This window comes from Piliocolobus tephrosceles, chromosome 8, assembly GCF_002776525.5.
Source record: "Piliocolobus tephrosceles isolate RC106 chromosome 8, ASM277652v3, whole genome shotgun sequence".
NCBI lineage: Eukaryota > Metazoa > Chordata > Mammalia > Primates > Cercopithecidae > Piliocolobus > Piliocolobus tephrosceles.
Window position 1 is genome coordinate 117,335,976 of NC_045441.1, and position 18,027 is coordinate 117,354,002.

The 18,027-nt window shown below is 50.5% G+C and overlaps 2 protein-coding genes across 14 annotated transcripts in view; one reads left to right on the plus strand and one right to left on the minus strand.

Moving 5' to 3' along the window:
• LRRC4 (leucine rich repeat containing 4) overlaps positions 1-15,102 on the minus strand; it is an 88,789-nt gene extending 73,687 nt beyond the window's left edge. For 12 of the 13 annotated variants that reach the window (XR_002733942.2, XR_002733943.2, XR_002733944.2 and 9 more), the window contains exons 1-2: positions 14,583-14,820; positions 12,537-14,410 (exon numbers count right to left, since the gene is read on the minus strand). Coding sequence is in view for 3 of the 13 variants with exons in the window: in XM_023223407.1 (XP_023079175.1) it covers positions 12,537-14,310 (1,774 nt within the window). In the remaining 10 variants the exon portion in view is untranslated. Of the gene's footprint in view, positions 1-10,745; positions 14,411-14,582 lie in introns of those variants that run through there. The other variant, XM_023223406.2, reaches the window with a different exon arrangement.
• SND1 (staphylococcal nuclease and tudor domain containing 1) overlaps positions 1-18,027 on the plus strand; it is a 438,355-nt gene that overhangs the window by 359,726 nt on the left and 60,602 nt on the right. The window lies entirely within an intron of this gene.

The window sequence follows — 18,027 nt, forward strand, 5'->3', positions numbered from 1 at the left end:
ACGGACTTTCTATACAACTTGGAGTGTTTTCTTCAGGATAAGTATATTTTTAATCTTTAATAATGATAAAATACTTTATTGGCACCTAAGGAACAATAAAATACTGACTAAGAGAACTGAAGAGGCATCTGCTTCTATCTCTAGAATTTGAAACCAGTCATTTGGTTAGCTCTCACGCTGGAGTGTGCATGGGGCCGTGTGGGTGGCAGAAAATCAAGGGGTCTCATTCCACTGAAATATAATTGTTACCTCAGCCTATAGCTGGTGTCTGGCCTCTTCTTCTCTCCAATTTGGTAAGGAAGAAAGCTCCTTTACCAAAGGGTAGAGCACCTAGTCAGAATACCCAGGCACCTTTTTCTTTTTCTAAAGTCACATGATAGATCACACCAAAGCAGTCAATTTCTTGTTCTTCATAACTGCCCCATCCTCTTTGTGCAGATTACATGTCTTTTTCTCTTCCTGTTACAATTGTTACTTAACCTCTTAACCACAGGAAACTTGCTTTCTTGGATCCATTATTTTCTTGGGTCTGACCAAATCTTAGTGATCTGCCTGCTTTTGTTTTTGATCCAGAAATTCTAGTCATTTGGAAGTACTGGACCAACGGTCAGCTATAGGCATAGTCCAGGTTCTTGAGGTATAGGTTCCAAGGACCTGAATTGACAATATTTGTCTTAGTCCTTAAAGTAACCATCAGATTCACTGCCAGAAACTTTAGCCATCTACAAAATGTGGCAGATACACTACCACTCCCCCACCCCCACCCCCACCCCCACCCCCGGTTATGTCAGAGAACATCCCTGAACTGCTCAGCACAGTGTAGAGGGGACAGCAGAGCTCCAAGAGGGATCGTGCCTTCCTCATCCTGCAGTGAGGTGTGATTCAGAAGAGCACACAGCATGCCAGAGGCTTGGGTAGGGAGGTTCTTCCCCCCGTTCTCATGTGACTTACCTGCAAACCTGCCTAGATGGGGACTTACAGAGGGCTCTCATCACCCCAGAGCTACTTGGACTGCTCAAATCAACTATTTAGCTGCTTGCTGCCAGGATGTCCAGGACATGAAGGGGACTGCATAAGTACAACTACTAATTGCCCAGGAAGATGTTTTCCTGTTGTCCCAGTACAGGGCCACCTCTCAGGCTTCATGTGTTGCATTCACTGAAGTTTTAGACATGAGAGATGGCTGTGTTCTCTCTGGCGAACAAGTCAGGAAAAGATTGCCCAGCTGACTCTTCCCTGGTCTCCATTCCGAATGAAAAGCCTGCCTTGCAGCCTTCAGCATCTACTACTCCCCGCGCCACACCTGATCCCATCTCAAGTCACTTCACACCAGCAGAGGGAAGCCCTGTTCCAACTCCAGCAGCAGCACCACTCGGGGGCGGAGTGGGGGGCAAACTGTTTACCCTTGTGGTATTTTGTAAACTGCAGCAGTGAGGTCTGAACTTGCAGGAGGGAAATGAAATGACCTTGGGTGACAGTTTCAGGACAGCCAGCATTTGTCTTGGTTGCTGGTTTTCCCATGTTAAATGCTTCCAGTTGCTCCTGACCTTCCTTGCCTGCCTTTGTTGGTTAAGTCCTATAGGCGCTGTGGCATTTGTGCAGGGAGCAGGGGAGAGGAAGCTTTTCTGCTTTACTCTGGCACCTGACAAGGGCTTTCTATCCAGCACTGGCATTGCCAGTGGGGAACTGCTGAAGTAGCACTCTAGAGAATCACCCGGGAGACCCCTCTGTCTCCTGCCAAGCTAAACAAACCCTGCCCATGCACTCTTCTGAATCACACCTCATTGCAGCTTTGTTCCTTCTTACCCGGTACTGCTCAGGACACCGCCTTACGGGAAAGTCCTGTGTGTCAGCAAGAGAAGCACTTGAGGAGAAACAAATTGATATAGGAAGGGGGAGTGCCGCCCAGTCATCTTTTAAGTAGAAAGAAAAGGTCATCGGAGCTGTATGGGGTGCAGGTTGGATTATTGTTGATTCTGCCTTGCTGTGGCAAAAGGGCCAGCTCACTGGGTCCAACCCTGGGCATTGCCAACCCCATCCAGCTGCTGACAGCCCAGCACAAAGAAAACACATGCTGTGTACACAGATGGGTTTGCATGTCAGCATGAGCCCATTTTTAGCCTTTGCCCAGGAAGGGCAGTTCACAACACAGTAATTTAATTAAATTTGCCTCCCTCCATGACCCACATATTTGAAGAGGTTTGGGGGGAAATGAATCTGGCTGAGGAACATGACCCTGCCGCTCTGGCACTGCCCCAGAGCCGAGCCACAGTACCGTAAAAGGTCTCACCATCCTGAATACGACCCAGGGCATCTGTCTGCACTGCAGGCTCTCTGGCCGGGCTGCTTGCTGGCACATCTGGCAAAGCAGCCTCTGGAAGCAGTCCGTCTCTATCACGGGGAAGCCACCAGGGGCAAAATAAGGGACTCCCTACCCCCTACTCAAGACCTGCTGGCAACAGCTTTAGCAGTAACTCACAATATTAGCTTTCATCACAGATTTTAGTGTATTTAGAATGGAGAGGGCACAATAAGAGAACCCCCTACCCTCAGCTCACACCGAAGCCTCAATAACAGTTATGATCCTAACTTCATTGCTGTTAAGGCCACATCCCTGTACTTCTGTCCTGGAAATGACCAGTATTTAGGGACCTGAAATTGAATCCCTTACCCTTACTTCCCATGAACTTATTACCACATTTCACATCTCAAATGCCCATTAGTTTTGTCCATTATGCCTGAGCTTAACCCACACTCCAGACTCCAAAAACCTGCCCCTCCCTCCCAGCCAGCTAGTTCCTCCTTGAACTGAGTTCGTCAACTCATCAGGAGGCCACTTCTCCTGTGGTCACCCCCTGGTCCAGAGAATCTGCCCGTGATGGGTAGTCCTTTCTTACTGCTAACCTGTAACCTCTCGGTCCGCCTTTTCTGTCCTAAGTCACCTGTACCAAGCCTGCTAGGGAAAAGCATTCTCTTTGGTTATCTTTCTCTCTCCCCATCAATAGCACATCCTCCTGGCTAGCTAACGTCTCTTGTGTAATGATAGCAGCACCTCTGAGAGAAAGGGAATTTCTCTGGCACAGTTTGCCTCAACACCAGCATAACACAGGCTGTTGCTTAGGAGTGGGAATCATTAGAGTCAGGCCATTATTGGAGGGGACCGGTCTCTAGGGGAGCTAGCAGAAATTACCGCTCCTTAATAGATGGAAACTCATTTGCCTGAAGCCCCCGCCCTACTCTTTATTTTCTCTGCATTCCTCACCTCCCATTGCTTCCCAGCTTTGAAGTTGAAAAGAGAGGTAACTCCACCCAATGCAAGATGGCAAATTTCTGCTAAATTAACTTGGTTAGAAGAAAGCCTTGCCTGAAAGCACTGTTCTTTTAGAATGTTTCTCTTGGGACTTCACTTGAAGCCATCATGAAGGACACAAATTCTAATTAAATGTATGTGATAAAATTATAGCCAGGGCCACTCTGTTCCCAAGAGAGGATCTGTTGAGCTGGAAGGAAGAGGAGACAATTTCCTAGCTTCCTGGACCCCAGTTTCAGGGTAGGCCCCTGAGTCAACCTGGGCTGCCAGAGCTTTCCCTCTGAGGGTCCCTTTGCTTACAAACACTAGGAAGGCCAGGGAGGAAGAGCAGGACTCCGGGCTTCTCTGCTTCTCCAAGGGTCTGCATGACCTTGAACAGACCTCTAACATGATATAGCTTTCTGCAAGCCCTCCTGGCATGTTGGGATAGATGTTACCTTACTACCCTGCACTCTTGTAGAGAGAAGGGGAAGGCCATGGAAGCAACACATGCCCCTTTTGGTTTATTAGCTGTGGGGCTGCCATCAGAACACACATGCCCTGAAGAGAAAGGAAAGTTGCCTGATTTCTCAGCTCTTCCTGTTTGAGTGAAATTGTGAGTGGGCACCATCTGTCTCAGAGCATTAAGCACAGATACAGTACTGGTGGGAAAGGCCTTCCCCCATCCCAAAAGGGAACTATAAAGGATTGCACCAAAATGCAAACTCCAGGGGGCACTAATCACTTTGCCATTTCCGTAAATGACGCCCCCTGGAGTTGTAAGTCATGGTGGCCCTGCAGGTGCTCAGCAATTGTGCTATATCGGGAACCCAGAGACCACAGGTAGGGTCTCTGCATCACCAGCTTTGTGACACCTGGGCAAGGCACATATTCCTGGGCTTCATTTTCCTCATAAATAAAATGTGAGGGTTCGACTAGATTTTCTGAATTAACTTGGAAGTTCTCATTGCTCTCTCCACATCCTGGAAGTTAGGAACCATGAACCTGTGTTCTGTCTCAGTGTCCATTGCCATCCCCAGGTCAGCCAGCCTTGATAACACACCCAGAATGAGAAGGCACCCTCGGCTGACATGACACTAGTCGGAGTGGATGTGGACTTACACATGAAGGGGGAAGAAGGATTAAGGAAAGGGAAAACCTCCAACGGGCACAATGGATGAAACAGCAAGCACACAGAATGGGCCAATGCCTTATTCTTCTTGTGTTCATCCTTCTCTGTGGCTTCAGAGCCTTTTTTCTGACACATTTGCACACAGCACCTCCAGTGCTTGCCATCTCTCCCCCTCATGAGAGAAACAAAATGAAATGCAAACATGCTTTGAAACAGCACAGTCTTGTCCTGTCCCTCTGCATCCCCTCTCCTCATTTCTAATAAAAAAAAAAAAACACGCTTCCCTTTCCCTGGTTCCTTCAGCAGTCTCTTCCTTAGGTTATTTTTTTCCTCCCTCTTTTCCTACTCCATCCAGACTTCCCCCTGCCCTTCCTTAAAGAGATGAATTGGAAGAATATGCGGTCGTGTCAGAAGGATGCCATTGTCAATTCACACAGGCAGACACTAATAGGATAAAGTATTATCTGACTTCCTTTAAGTCCAGAAATTAAGTCTTCTTGCAATGGTAATAGATTATAACTTATAACCACTGTGGCTGGCAGGCTGCAGAAACAGGCTGTTAGTATCTGAGGCCTCAGCTCCATTTCTGGGCCTATTGTGAGGGATGCACTCAGCATTCCTCCAAACACAGCTGCATGATCCAGGGAACTGGCACTTGGCTCCTGGCTGGAACTGCCTTTGTGGAGAGCTGCCTATAACTCATTCAGTTCACCTGCCGTGGGAGAAGCTGTCTGAATGGTCTTAATGAACCTGGATGAGTGGGCAGGTAAAGGGAGGAAGCCAGGGCCTTGAAGACTGGGAAGAAGTAGCCCGAGGCAAGGAAACCAAACTTTGCACAGGGAACAGTTAGTGTGTGAAAGCTCTTCTCAGTCATCCTTGCTGACTCATTGAGCAGGTAGAGTGACTTATCTAGTGACTAAATCAGCACCAACTTAGAGACACAGGGAAGTGAGGGTTGAGACCTTAAAGGAACTGTAAAAGAGACTACAAACTAAGGAGTTGCCTTGAGGAAATATCATGAGAAATGTTAGGAAGAAAGAGCCATAATTCTTCAAAATGGAGGGCCTCATGCATGATTTCCTAGGTCCTGTCATGGCAGATGAGTGTACTCAAATGGGGATTATGGGACAGGAAACCTGATACAATAATTAATTGAAGGGTTTTTTTTTTTTTTTATTAGTGGGGCTATAAGGTAGGTGGGGGCTGGGCACGGTGACTGACGGCTATAATCCCAGCACTTTGGGAGCCCGAGGCAGACAGATCGCCTGAGGTTGGGAGTTTGAGACCAGCCTGGCCAGCATGGTGAAACCCTGTCTCTACTAAAAATACAAAAATTAGCCCGGCATGGTGGTGTGCACCTGTAATCCCAGCTACTCAGGAACCCAGGAGGCGGAGGTTGCAGTGAGCCGAGATCACGCCATTGCACTCCAGTCTAGGCAACAGAGTGAGACTCTGTCTCAAAAAAAAAAAAAAAAAAAAAAAAAGGGTAGGAGGGTATGAAAGAAACAAGTAGATCAAATACTGTTTCTTTGGCATCCTATAATTGATTTAAACTGTAGTAATTGCTCTACTAATGTTCCTGATTGTACAGAATGAATGAACCTGAAAGGCTAAGTACTATCTTGGTCCATCTAGCTCCCACATCTAGCTTGAGAATAGCTTCTCATATCAGTGCTTCCCTGCTACAGTTTCAAAACTCTTCTTGATGGGATAAGTGAGCGAAGATCATGCCATCGTCTCAAATGCTAACTTCCTTTGACAAGACAGTTTCTCCCAGGGATATCCCCCACAGGCCTAGGCCAAATCTCTGACTCACTGCAAGGGTCCATGTGCACTGAACTCATAGATATCATTATTTTTATTGGAAAACACAATTTATATAACACTGTCCCTCTGGAATACTACTCTTTTTGTGGACAAATACCAAGTTGCTCCCTCTCTTCTCCCCAGCACACTCTACCCCCCTCCCTATGACTGTGCCTTAATAGAAATGAGGAAGTGGTTCAGAGCAGATCCCTAAGTGAGCCTGTCAGGGTCAGGATTAAATTACATCCCTGAAGGCTGGGTTGCTTCCCCAAGCAGTGGACAGCCTCCAGGATAGGGAACAGGACTATTGTGGGTAGGTGGTTTGGCCCAAGTACTGACAGCAAAGCTGGCATGTACCAGAGGATAAAACCTGTGATCATCCTAAAATCTAATTCTAGCCTCTCATTAGGAAATCAAAATGCATTCTTTCTTCGCCTCTCGGAAAGTTGATCTCCCTGCTTTTCTTCCCCTCTGTTCCATGCCATGAATTTCGCACTAACAGTCCTTCCCCATCCAGGGTCCAGCCAGCCTCTTGCTTGCTAAGGCAGAGGAATCTCCCTGGCTTTCCTCCTTGACTGCATTGCAGCCCCTTAGCCTGTGTATCTGCCATAGAACTCCATTCTTCTCTCATTTGCTCCAATTATGGTACTTTTTAACTGCCTTTCTTTTCTCCTAGCTCTGCAATACTGTTCGGAAGCTCCATGGGCCCTCTCGGTGCTACCTTCTTCCTCCTAGTGCCTCCCCCCTCCCCACTCCCAGTCCTCGTAACACTTCATGGTCAGGGAGCATTTCATCACTGACGTGAGTAATAAGGCTTTGACTGCTCTGTGCCAGAGAAACATGGGGTAGGGGAGAAGACGTTAGGAAGTTTACCTTCTTGGTACAAGGACCTAGGCTTCCCAGGGTCCCAGCCCTCAGCTTGTGCACCACTATCAGCACCTTCACTTTCTTCTGGCTTACCACAAGGAAAGGTAATCTATTCCTGGACTAACTCAATCAGTGCCTTGGGACAGCTATAGTGCTGGTGTAGGGATCAGAGTACAAGGCAAGGTTTTCCTGGGAAGATAAGTATAACCACGTTTCTCACAGTGATTGGGCTTATAGATACTATTGTCTCTGACTTCTAGATCATCATCCTTCTTCTCTGGAGTAGCACAATAGGCATGTCTCTGGACATACACAGTGTTCAAGAATGGGGTGGTGATGGGGCTTCTCTGTTGATCTGTATGTTTGAGTGTATTGTCAACTATTATCTAGCATTTTGCTATATGCTGTGGAGCAGTGAGATCTGTATCACACATATACATATATAATTATATATATGTAAAATTTCAGTTCTCACAATCTGAAGTACTGAGGTAGATAGTAATATTGTATTTTTTAGGTGAAGAAATTGAGTCTTTTCCCAAAGTCACACAGCTAGTAAGTGATGGAACTAGGATTCAACACAGGAAGACTGGCTACAGAGTCTGTGCTTGCAAGCACTATGCTATATTGTGTGTGTGTGTGTGTGTGTGTGTGTGTGTATTACATTGATCTAGTTCCTCAAGGCCTTATCACTGCTCCAAGAAGTAATTTACTTCGTTTTAATTTAAAGCAAAGATGAAAACAACATTAACCTGTCCAAACCATTCTTCCTCTTGCATGGGAGAGGGGTGCTTCCTGAAAGGAGTGAGACCAAGAGAGTTGCTTTGAGCCAAAAGCTGCCTTGCAGTTTAGCTGAGGCAGGATTCAGAAATGGCGTGAACAGTGCCTGCATTAGCCGATGGCATTGAGTGCTGAGTGCCAGCAGAGGAGATAAAATCAGACATATGTTTGGATATAAATGTTCCTCTCTCTCTTTTTTCTAATTTTAAGCCCCTGCTGCTTTGTTGCAGCGAAATGATGGAGCCGTAATTATAGGCCCTGGCCCCCTGAGGTAGAAGCCTGGGGTAAGGCCCACTTAGCCCTCTCCCAGTCTCTAACCATTACCACGGAAGGAAGCCAGAGACCATGGACTCTGACCCTCTTCCCAGACAACAATAGGAATTGTCTTGCAAGGGACTCTCTGCTGGTGGTTTCACCCAGCACCCAGCAAGTTGCTGGCCTCAATACATGTTAAATAGCCATGATAAAGCTAATGTCTCTAGGCCTTAGAAACTAGCCTATCTACCTTTACCTCCACTGATAATAGGATCCAGCTGAAGGGTGTTAAAAAGCCCTGGAGCACATTATAGAAGTGGCAGCTACAGCATGGCACTTAAAGAGCTAGAGCTGGGGTAGATACGGTGGAGAAAAGGAGTGAAAGAGCCTCCCACTATTCTCATTGCTGAGCCGGGTAAGCAAAAACCGCTCCATTATGGGGAACCTCTGTGGTCCAGTAGGTGTTTTAAGACCTCCTCTACACTGCAGAGTTTCCAAGGCTGGGAGGAGGCCAAGCCACCTTTTCTCACTGTAATACACCAAGTCTTATCTAGTTCACTCCTTCCCCTTTAGCTGTCACCCTCTCTGGGATCCTGCAGTTTCTGTCTGCCATTGGGCCTAAGAATCAGGAAACTGTTATGTACAGTCCTGATAATCTAACCCCTTAGCACCTGTGGAGCCCCTGTAGTCAGGCCTTAGAGGGCAGGAGAGCCAGTTCTAAAGAGATTGAACAGCTCTAAGAGGGATAAGAGAACACGGACATATCTTAGGAAGGGCCCGTTTTAACTGTGTTTTGCTAGTTAAGTATGTTCTTGATAGCCAATAGCAGAGAGAAAGCACATTGACTTAGGGGTCAAGAGACCTGGGCTTTTAGTCCCACCTCCTCCACTAGCAGTGTGACCTTGGATATGTCTTTTAATTTATCTGGGGCTCAGTTTCTTTGACTGTAAAATGTGAAAGGATTAGACTAAATGATTTTTCATGGCTTTCAGTTCTATAATGAAAATTTTCTAACTGTGTATCATCAGCAAGAGTCTTTACATCCAACGTGTTGCCATAACTACCCCCCGACGAGCTACCAACCCGTGTTCCATTCCTAGGTAACAAACCTTGGCCAGGCCAAGGATGAGTCACAGCATTCACGGCTGCATTTTTGGTACTCACGGGATGCCTCTCTGAAAAGCTGTCCCAAGTGCCTGCTACAGAGGAGGATATACCATGATAGCAAAGGAAGGTTACTGCTGTAAAAGTTGAAACTACACGGATCAAAGGGCAGACCTGCTGGGGTAAGGAACTCTCCTTGCAGCTCTGAGGATACTTAAATCTAGGATCCATATTCTTAGTCTCCCCCAACTCCTTTGAGGATCCTTTGAAAAGTCCTTCTCCCACAGATTGGAGCTGAATATAGTCTTCCTTGGGACAAATGCATTTGTCCATAGGACTCTTTCCCAAGATTGTTTTAGGCCCATTTCTGTACCTCACTCCTCAGACTGTTAGCCACAGACCCTTAGTCATTGCAGAGTTACTGCATAATTCCCTGTCTGCTCAAATAGCTGTCAAAAGAAAAAAAAAAAAAAAAGAAGGGTGTTAGGAAATTGGCTCCTCATCCTCTATTTCTGAAACAGCAACTTCCTCCGCAATTTCCTCTGAATGCATACCCAGGAAGCTGTTTTAAACAGCCTGTGTTGTGTCTTATGGCACTAGGAAAGGGAGTAATTTCTTGCTTTTTCACCTGGTCCTAGCCAAGTCCCACCCTTTGCTCTCCTGCAGTTTTCTTTTGTATTGGGGGTATGGCGGTAAAGAAGAGGCAGGAGGAATGGATCTTTGGTGCCTAGAACTGTGAGTGGCAGTTTGTAAGTGTGTGCCCATACATATGTGCTGGCACACTGATACCCAGAAATGATGTATATACCCAGGCGGATTAAGAATTGGCCCTTAGCCAACTGCTGCAAAGTGGAGCCTGCTTCTCTTTCCCTCCTCAGTTCCAAAGAGTTCACACCCACTCAGTCCCAATTCCCTGCATTAGTATAAATACTAGCACTGAAGAAGTGCAGGGTCCTGATTCATGCAGCCTCTCTGGACATTATTACTCGGTAAGAATCAGGAGACAGACACGTACCACGAAGACATGTTTGGATTATTTAGCACCCAGAGAACAGAAGCAACACTGCCTGTCGGAAATATAAGCCAAACTACATTATTACAGACCTCTGAAATCCAGGTCCCCCAGGGTCCTCGGGTAGAGCTGGTGCTGCCTGACCAGCAGCTTCTGCTGAGGTGGCATTTAACTTTTGGCCAGGTCCCAGGAGCTGAGGCTGACCCATTTCCCCTGCTTTTCCAGGGCACAGGGAATTTGGTTACACCCCCAACAAAGCCAGGGACTAACACAGTTAGCTTGTGGAAGGTGCACTAGAATCGGGGTGCTTTTATTTAAGCTAAGGAAAGGTTATTAACAGCTTTAGCATTTTCCCATACTTGAAAATAATTTAACATTTGTCTTTCCCCCATCATATCTCTACCCTCCCCTCCCCGCTTTTTTATTAAATAGAAATGATTGGCTCATAAGAATGTATAGGTTCAGGGTCTTATTCAATTTAACCCTTTGGGGACATTGAATTAAAAATTCAACAATATTTATTAAAATACAAAAATACACTTTTCTCACATTACAATCAGTGTTCTTTTGTTGGCAATTCCCCACCCCCACCCATACCACCCCCTTTCAAATCTGAACCCCTTATTTCCTTTTAAAGCTAAAGTAATAACTGAAAGAAGTTACATCATTAAATGGACCAGAATAACAGAGATCTCTGCCTTCCCCACCCACGCCCACCCTTTCTCTTTCACCTTCTCCTGAGGTGGCCTGGGAGAGGGAAGCTTCCCCTCAGTGTGCTCCATTCAACAGGACCCCATGTGGAACTCCATGTGTGCATGCGTGTCACTTGTAACTGTGGATCTCAGAGCTTTTTTGTGAACCATCCTGGTTGGGAAAGGCTTCATTACTTTACATGAGCCTGTACCCTTTTTGTCTCTCCTTTTTCTTTGCTACTCATGTTCTGCCCCCACCCCATCACCACAACCGGTTGACATCCGCTGTAATAGTCCCTAATGAATCAGCATTTAGAAAAGTCACCAAATCACAAGCATGAGAAAAGCTTCCACTCCCAAGCTCCCCACTTCAGGCTTCTCCTCCCTCTCCACCTTAAAACAAACAAAATCTTTTTTAAAAATCATAAAATGCCATCATTGTCTACAATCATTTGTCAGATTCCAGGAACAACAGGTGGACATGGCACAATGCTAATTTATGGCCTCCTGTGAATACGTTCTCTCTGCTTTACCCTCCCTTCCCACCCCCCTGCTGCCGCACCCCTTCAGAGGCCTCCTCCTCCTGGGAAACCCTGAATAGACACATGCCTTGCAGAGTGGGTTAAGCCCAACTGCAGGAATCTGGTGCAATGTGAAAGCATTAGGCGCTGAGAGCTACGCCAGCTCCCATCCTTCTCTGCTCCTTCCTAAGCATTCTGTCAGGCAAGGCACACGTGCGTCCCAGTGCACAGACCCCCCAAGACTTGTGCACATGGACAAAGACTCAGCCCCTTTAAGGGTTCATTTGAATTTTGGTGGTTTTCCTGCTTAAAATACATGTACAGATCTATCTTCCCCTTAGCCTCCGAAGAAAAATATTATTGCCACTAACATTTTGGCACAGTACAAATTCATGGTGCTTTTTTTTGTATTTTTTAAATAAGATAATTCTGCAAAGACAGCTCTCGGCTTAAGAAAGATGTCTGTAGAAATTGGTATTCCTGTGTCCTATGAAGCATCTTCTAAAAAATGACAAGTTCAGTCTATCCCTCTTGCCCCCTCAGCAGCCCACATCCTACCTCTTTAGGGATGTTTGTTGTTTTAGTTTATTTTATCTCAGCAATTTCAACCTTATACCAGAAATCCCTTCTGGCAGCATAGCAAGTTAACTTGTGGCTTGTACCCCACAACATTCCCAAGATTCCCCCCACCCCCTTTAAATAGAACTTACAAGTTAGAAAATATTTTTGTTTTGACTTTTTGTTTTTAAATTTTAATATAATCTGTTTGAACCAGCCCATAGATTTAATATATAAGCATATACAAGAAAAAGTCTCTCCCCACTCTGTACAAAAGTTGCTGTCTTTGTGTGCATTCTATTGCATTTTATAAGTTTTTTGGGAGAGGGGAGTCATATTTGAGTTTCCTGTACCTTGTCCTTGGTATGGGTCTGAATTATATAAGGTTCAGAGATAGTGGTGACTGTGGGGTGCAGAGAGTTCCCCAGGCTGTTTTCTGTCCAGTGGGCCCCATGTGCTGGTTTGTAGGTGTTGTAGTTAATATGGTCATGAATTGTGGGCAGCACTACTGCCCCCTCACCTGATACACCGGACGGAGCTGCTGTTGCTGCTGCCGATGTTGCTGCTGGGATGTCTTCGTCCACCTGGATAATCTCAACAGTCCGGGCGGCTGTGACTGTACTCCGCTGCTGGTGCCGCTTACGAAGTTTATAGAAGACAATCAACATGGCGGCAGCTAGCAGAGTCACTGCCACAAAGCAGCCAATTATGATCTTGGTGGTCTTCATGACTTCATCCAGACTGGTTTGCATCTTGTCAGTGGTGTCTGTCGCGGGTACTGCCACCTGCTTGGGAACACGGGTGGTCTGAATGAGCACCGTGGTAGAGGTGGTATATGCCGGCTGGTAACCAGTGGACGTGGTAGGAACAGGCTTGTACTTTCGCGTTGTGTCCTCAGGCGAGATCTCTGTGGTCTCCACTGTTACTGTGGTGAAGAAGCTGTAGTTGGAGGTGTTGAGCTCGGCCGTGCTCACATTTAGGTAGGCCGAGGCGTTGGAGTTGCCTGCCACATTGGTCACCATGCATGTGTATACCCCAGTGTCTGAAAGCAGCACGTGGGAAAAGTTCAAGGTGCCGTCGTTGAGGACAGAGATCCGTGGGTGGCGGGAGGCGTGGCTGAGCACTGTCCCATTGGGCAGCAACCACTTCACGGAGGACATAGGGGGAGTCCGACACTTAAGTTCTGCCATCCGACCCTCAGAAATATTGAGGTCTCGAGGTGCATCCATGATGAAGGGGGCAGAGCACTGGAAAGAGGCCTGGTCCACCTCCACGAGGTAGCGGCCTCGCATGTGCATGGGAGCATGACAGCGGCCACAGCAGGTGGAATTGGTGGGTATATACTCTCGAAGCCACCAGGCTAGCCACAGAATGTCACAATCACAGTTCCAAGGATTGTGGTGTAGGTGCAACTCCACCAGGTACCTCAGCGGGGTAAAGAGGTCATGGGGCAAAGAAGAGAGGTTATTGTGGGCCAAGTTGAGTTCCACAAGTGAAGCCAGCCCGTCAAAAGCATTCCGCTCAATCAGGCTGACCTGTGAGTTCATGACCCAGAGCTTCTTGAGGGAGCTCAGGCCGTGGAAGGAGCCAGGCCTGATCTCAGGGAAGTGGTTCCCTGACATCTCCAGCTCCTCCAGCCCCACCAGGGGGGTGAGATTGGGCATGTCTTTAATGTTGCACATGCCCAAGTTCAGGTATTTGAGGTTGAACAGCCCCTCAAAAGCTCCCTCGGAGATATACTCCAGCTTCTTGAGCTCCCCCAAGTCCAGGCGCATGAGGGAGGGCACCCGGTTGAAGGCGTAAGAGGGGATGCTTTCGATGGGGTTGTTGCGAAGCCAGAGCTCCCGCAGCTTGGACAGGTATTCAAAGGCCCCGCTAGGGATGACTGTCAGCCAGTTGTCGAACAGCTCCAGGGTGTTGAGGCTGGCCAGGCCATTGAAGGCCCCCACCTCAATCTGCCGGATGGAGTTCCTGCCCAACTGCAGGACCTCCAGGTGGTGGAGGTGGCGGAAGGTGTCGGCCTGGATCATCTGGATGTTGTTCTCCATGAGGTTGAGGTACCGGGTGTTGGAGGGAATACCCTGCGGGACTTCGGAGAGGCCCCGGCGGGTGCACACCACCTTGCTGAACTGGTTACTGCACGAGCAGACAGAGGGGCAGTTCTGGGGCCCGGCTGAGGCGGCAGCAGCGATGGCTGCACACAGAATCCACACTTGCGCCGTGAGGTAGACGACTGGGAGCAGGATGGCATTCCAGGTGTGGTGGTGCACAGTTACCTGCCACAAGAGCTTCATGGTGTGGCACGTTCATAATTCACCATCGCCTGGGATTTTGGCTCGGAAAGGAGAACCAGCCCTACCCCGGCTTAAGTGAGCTAGGAGCTCCTCTTTCCATCTGGAGAAGGAGGTGGGGAGGGGGCGATTAGAGAGACGGAGCGGATCGGCCGAAAAAATTCCTGCTAAACTCGAGCGGCCCCTCGTCTCCCAACCCACCCTCAAGGCAAGCCCTCCGAAAGCTACGACTCTCCCACACTGCAACCGTCCCCACCCAGTTCGCCGTCACCTACCTCGGAAGGAAGGCAGGAAAACACTGGCGTGGTGTCCTTAAGCTTTCTCCACGGGAGCTGGGCACCTCGTTCCCATTCCGACTTCTTAGTTTTAATTAACAAAAGGGGGAAGTGGTGGGGGCGGGGAGGGCAGAGGGGAGGGGAGGGGAGGGAAGGGGTGGGGGAGACAAAATGGCTTCTAGTAAATCCGGAGCCTGAGCCGGCGAAGCCGCGGAGTTGAGGCGCGCCTGGGAGAGCCAAGGCCCGGCGGGCTATGCAGGTGCATGCCCCCCCCTCCGCCCGAGGAGCGGCGCCACCAGCGCTTCCCGGCTTTGTCCTTGGACCCTGGCACGGGCTCGCTCCAGCCGCGGGAGAAGGCGCTTCATCGCCAAAGTGCGCTCCGGCGGCCCCGGCCCGCTCCCCAGGCCGCCGCCGGAGGGGGTGCGGGGGCGCCCCGAAGCCGCCCAGGCCGCGCTCGCTCGATGCTGCGCTCCCTCTCCCCGCGTCGGCCGCTCCGGGCCGGCGGCAGCTGATTGCGGTCGTGAGCTCGCGGGGCGGCGAGAGTTAAGAGGTGTTCGCGGCGCCTTCGCCCTCCCCAGACACACACCCCCTTTCTCCTCGCCTCTTCTCGGAGGGTGGAAGAGACAAAAACCGGGCTCAGTTCTCCAGTCCGCCGGCTGCCGGCGCGCGGGTCGGCGATCCGTCAGGCGCCCGAGGGCCAGTGGCGTGGCAGCTGCGCCCGGACCCGGTCCGCCGGCCGGAGGAGCGCGAGGCGCCCGCGGTCGCGCCTGCACCACAGGCCCCTTCAGAGAGTCCGGGGGCGGGCGCGGGTCCGGCGGCGGCGGCGGCCGCAGCCCCCGGCGGCGCGCAACCGCCCGTCGCCGCCCGCCGCTGCCCGGCCCCCGGCGCGCCGCCGGCTCCGGATTTGTGCGGAGGGAGCGAGTTCGCGGCTTTGGCTCCCGGCGCCCTCAGTGGCCGCGCCGCCAGCGGACTGCTGCAGCGGCGTGAGGAGCGGGGGTCGCGGCTGCGGGAAAAGCTCCGGAGCCTGGGAACATAGTCCCCGCTGGCTAGCGGCGACGGCGGCAACAGCGGGGCTCCTGTGCGCGGTGCCCACCGTCTCCTCCTCGCGCCGGGCTCGCGGTGTTGCAGGCGGCAGCCACGCAGACTGCTCTCTCATCCTTTTGTCCTTCAGTCAGAACGTGAATGTACTGCTGACGCATACTGTTCTGGGAGAAGATTAGCGTGATGCAGTGCTCTTAGGTATTAGCGCTGCTCCCCCTCCGCCGGCTGCCTCGCGGGGTTAACGCCGGCGCCTTCCAGCGCCGCGCCGGCCGGCGCCGCGCAGCCCCGCGCCTCTGGCCGCCCGTCTTCCTCCTTCCTCCTTCCTTCCTTCCTCTCTTCCTCGCTCTTCCCCTCCCCCCTCCCCCCTCCCCGGGCCGCTTCCTCCCCGCCCCCTCTAGACGAGCGGAGCGGGGCCAGGGCTAGCGGGCGAGCGAGCTGGAGTGAGCGTCAAGTGAGGGGCCGCGCGCAAGTCGCAGGCGTTCGCAGCTATTTTGGGCCGGTCGGAGGGAGCCGTTGGGTGGCCGCTGATAGGCTGGAGCGGCGCGGGGCTGCGGCGGGAGAGCCCTCACCGGCCCCCGCCCTCTGGCCCGCACCCAGCGCCCCCTGGCTCTGGAGAGCGGGGCTCAGGGGCCCGGCGGCCCGCGGCGGGGCCGCTGCAGTTGGCCTGCCTCCCGCCCGGCCCGCGTCATCCTCACCCCCGCCGACTGCTGACGGGGCGCCTCGCCGCGCCGCCCGGGCCGCGGACTCGCGCTCGGAGTTCGGAACTGCGTGGTGGGGACTCGGGGGAGGGCGGTGGGGGCCACGAGGCGCCCAGGACCGAGAGCCCGGGCTTCGCTGCTGCACTGCCGCCGGCCCCTCTTTCGCTCTGCCTCACCCCTCCTGGGTTCTCACTGGGGCTTTAAATGAGAGTTTCCTTAATGAGGGTTGCGGGGGCGGGAAACAGTGGCAGGAATGACCAAGTGCGACGAGCTGGGGAATGACAACCTGGGACAGCACGGAGGCCGGCAGGAAGGATTGAGGTGAACTCCCGGAGCCCACGACACAGCCCATTCATTCATGGAGCTGCAGCCGCGGTTTCTCAGTCTTCGCTGGCCGGAGTCGCCCCTTGCCGCTGTTCCCAGAGAACTGGGGGAAGGGAGGCGGGCGGCTGAGCCCCCTGCCCTGTGAGCTCGCCAGCCCCTCCTTGGCTAGGACTCTCTGAAAAGAACTGCGTGGCAGCCAGGGGTAGCGATTGGGAGTGGGGGTGGAATTCTTGCTCCTATTTCTGGTAGGAGACCCTAAGGCATTTGACAGACTAGTGTAGGAGAACAGGACTAGGTCAGCTTTTTCCCACCCCCCTGAAAAAAAGACTGCCCCTTTCTCTGCCGACTGTGGGTGGGGCAATCTGTAGCTGAGCCCTGGGAAGCCGGTCCACTAGAATATAACATGGTTTAATATCCCTTCCCTTCAAGAGCTGCCTACATACTCCTTATCCCCCACCCCTCTCTCGGTGTGATTTCTGGCAGGCTCGCTAGATAAACCCGCATCACCTGCACGTGGGCTGTTGCTTCAGAACGAGGAGGTCCTAGATTTCTCAGCTCTCTGGTTTCTACCACATCCATTTCTTAGTATTGTCTTCTGCCCAGTAACCTGAACCTCCTTCAATACGCCATGGAATACTTGAAGTCCTGGAAACGGTTCCTTTGTAAGCAAGTTGGAGTCCCCATTCTTTACCAAGACCTTTCTGTTATCGTTTGCTGTCAAATAATAACCTTGATAGTTTCTATTTATTGAACCCTTACCTTGTCTGTATTCCAGTGTTAATATTCCCAGCAACCCTATTATTCATTTTATATGGGTCAAATATGTTGCCTCGGGTCACTAGTAAGTGATAATGGATTTGAGCCTCAGCATGTCTCAGATGTCAATGAACTTGGGTGTGGAAGTGATTCCCCAAAGTATTCTCCCAGTGGGATGAGAACTCAGGTTTCATTCGTCCACTTCAATCGTCATTTACTGGAATGCTTATCTACTATGTGCCATCCACCATACCAAGTACTTGTATCTGTTCTTGTTTAATCTTCATTTACCCAGGGAAAGTAATTGCCACACTTGTCTCCATTTCATAGATGGAGGGCACTTAGCTCAGGCAGGCAAATAACTTGCCCAAGGTCATACACTAGAAAATGACAGAGCCAACCTTTCCATCCAGCCTTCAAACCGTGAGTCCGATGTTTTTATCACTAACAAGAATGCCCACTGTGTCCACTCTGCATAGAGTAAATGGTGGAGGCAAGTGGAGGGGGGAGGAGGGAGAGACTGTAGGAAAGTTCAGTTAAGGATGTGTCAGAGAAGTAAGATGAAGGGTAGGAGATGGGCTAAGAAAATGAACTCTCATCAAGAAGAATAAGGGAGACATGGAGGT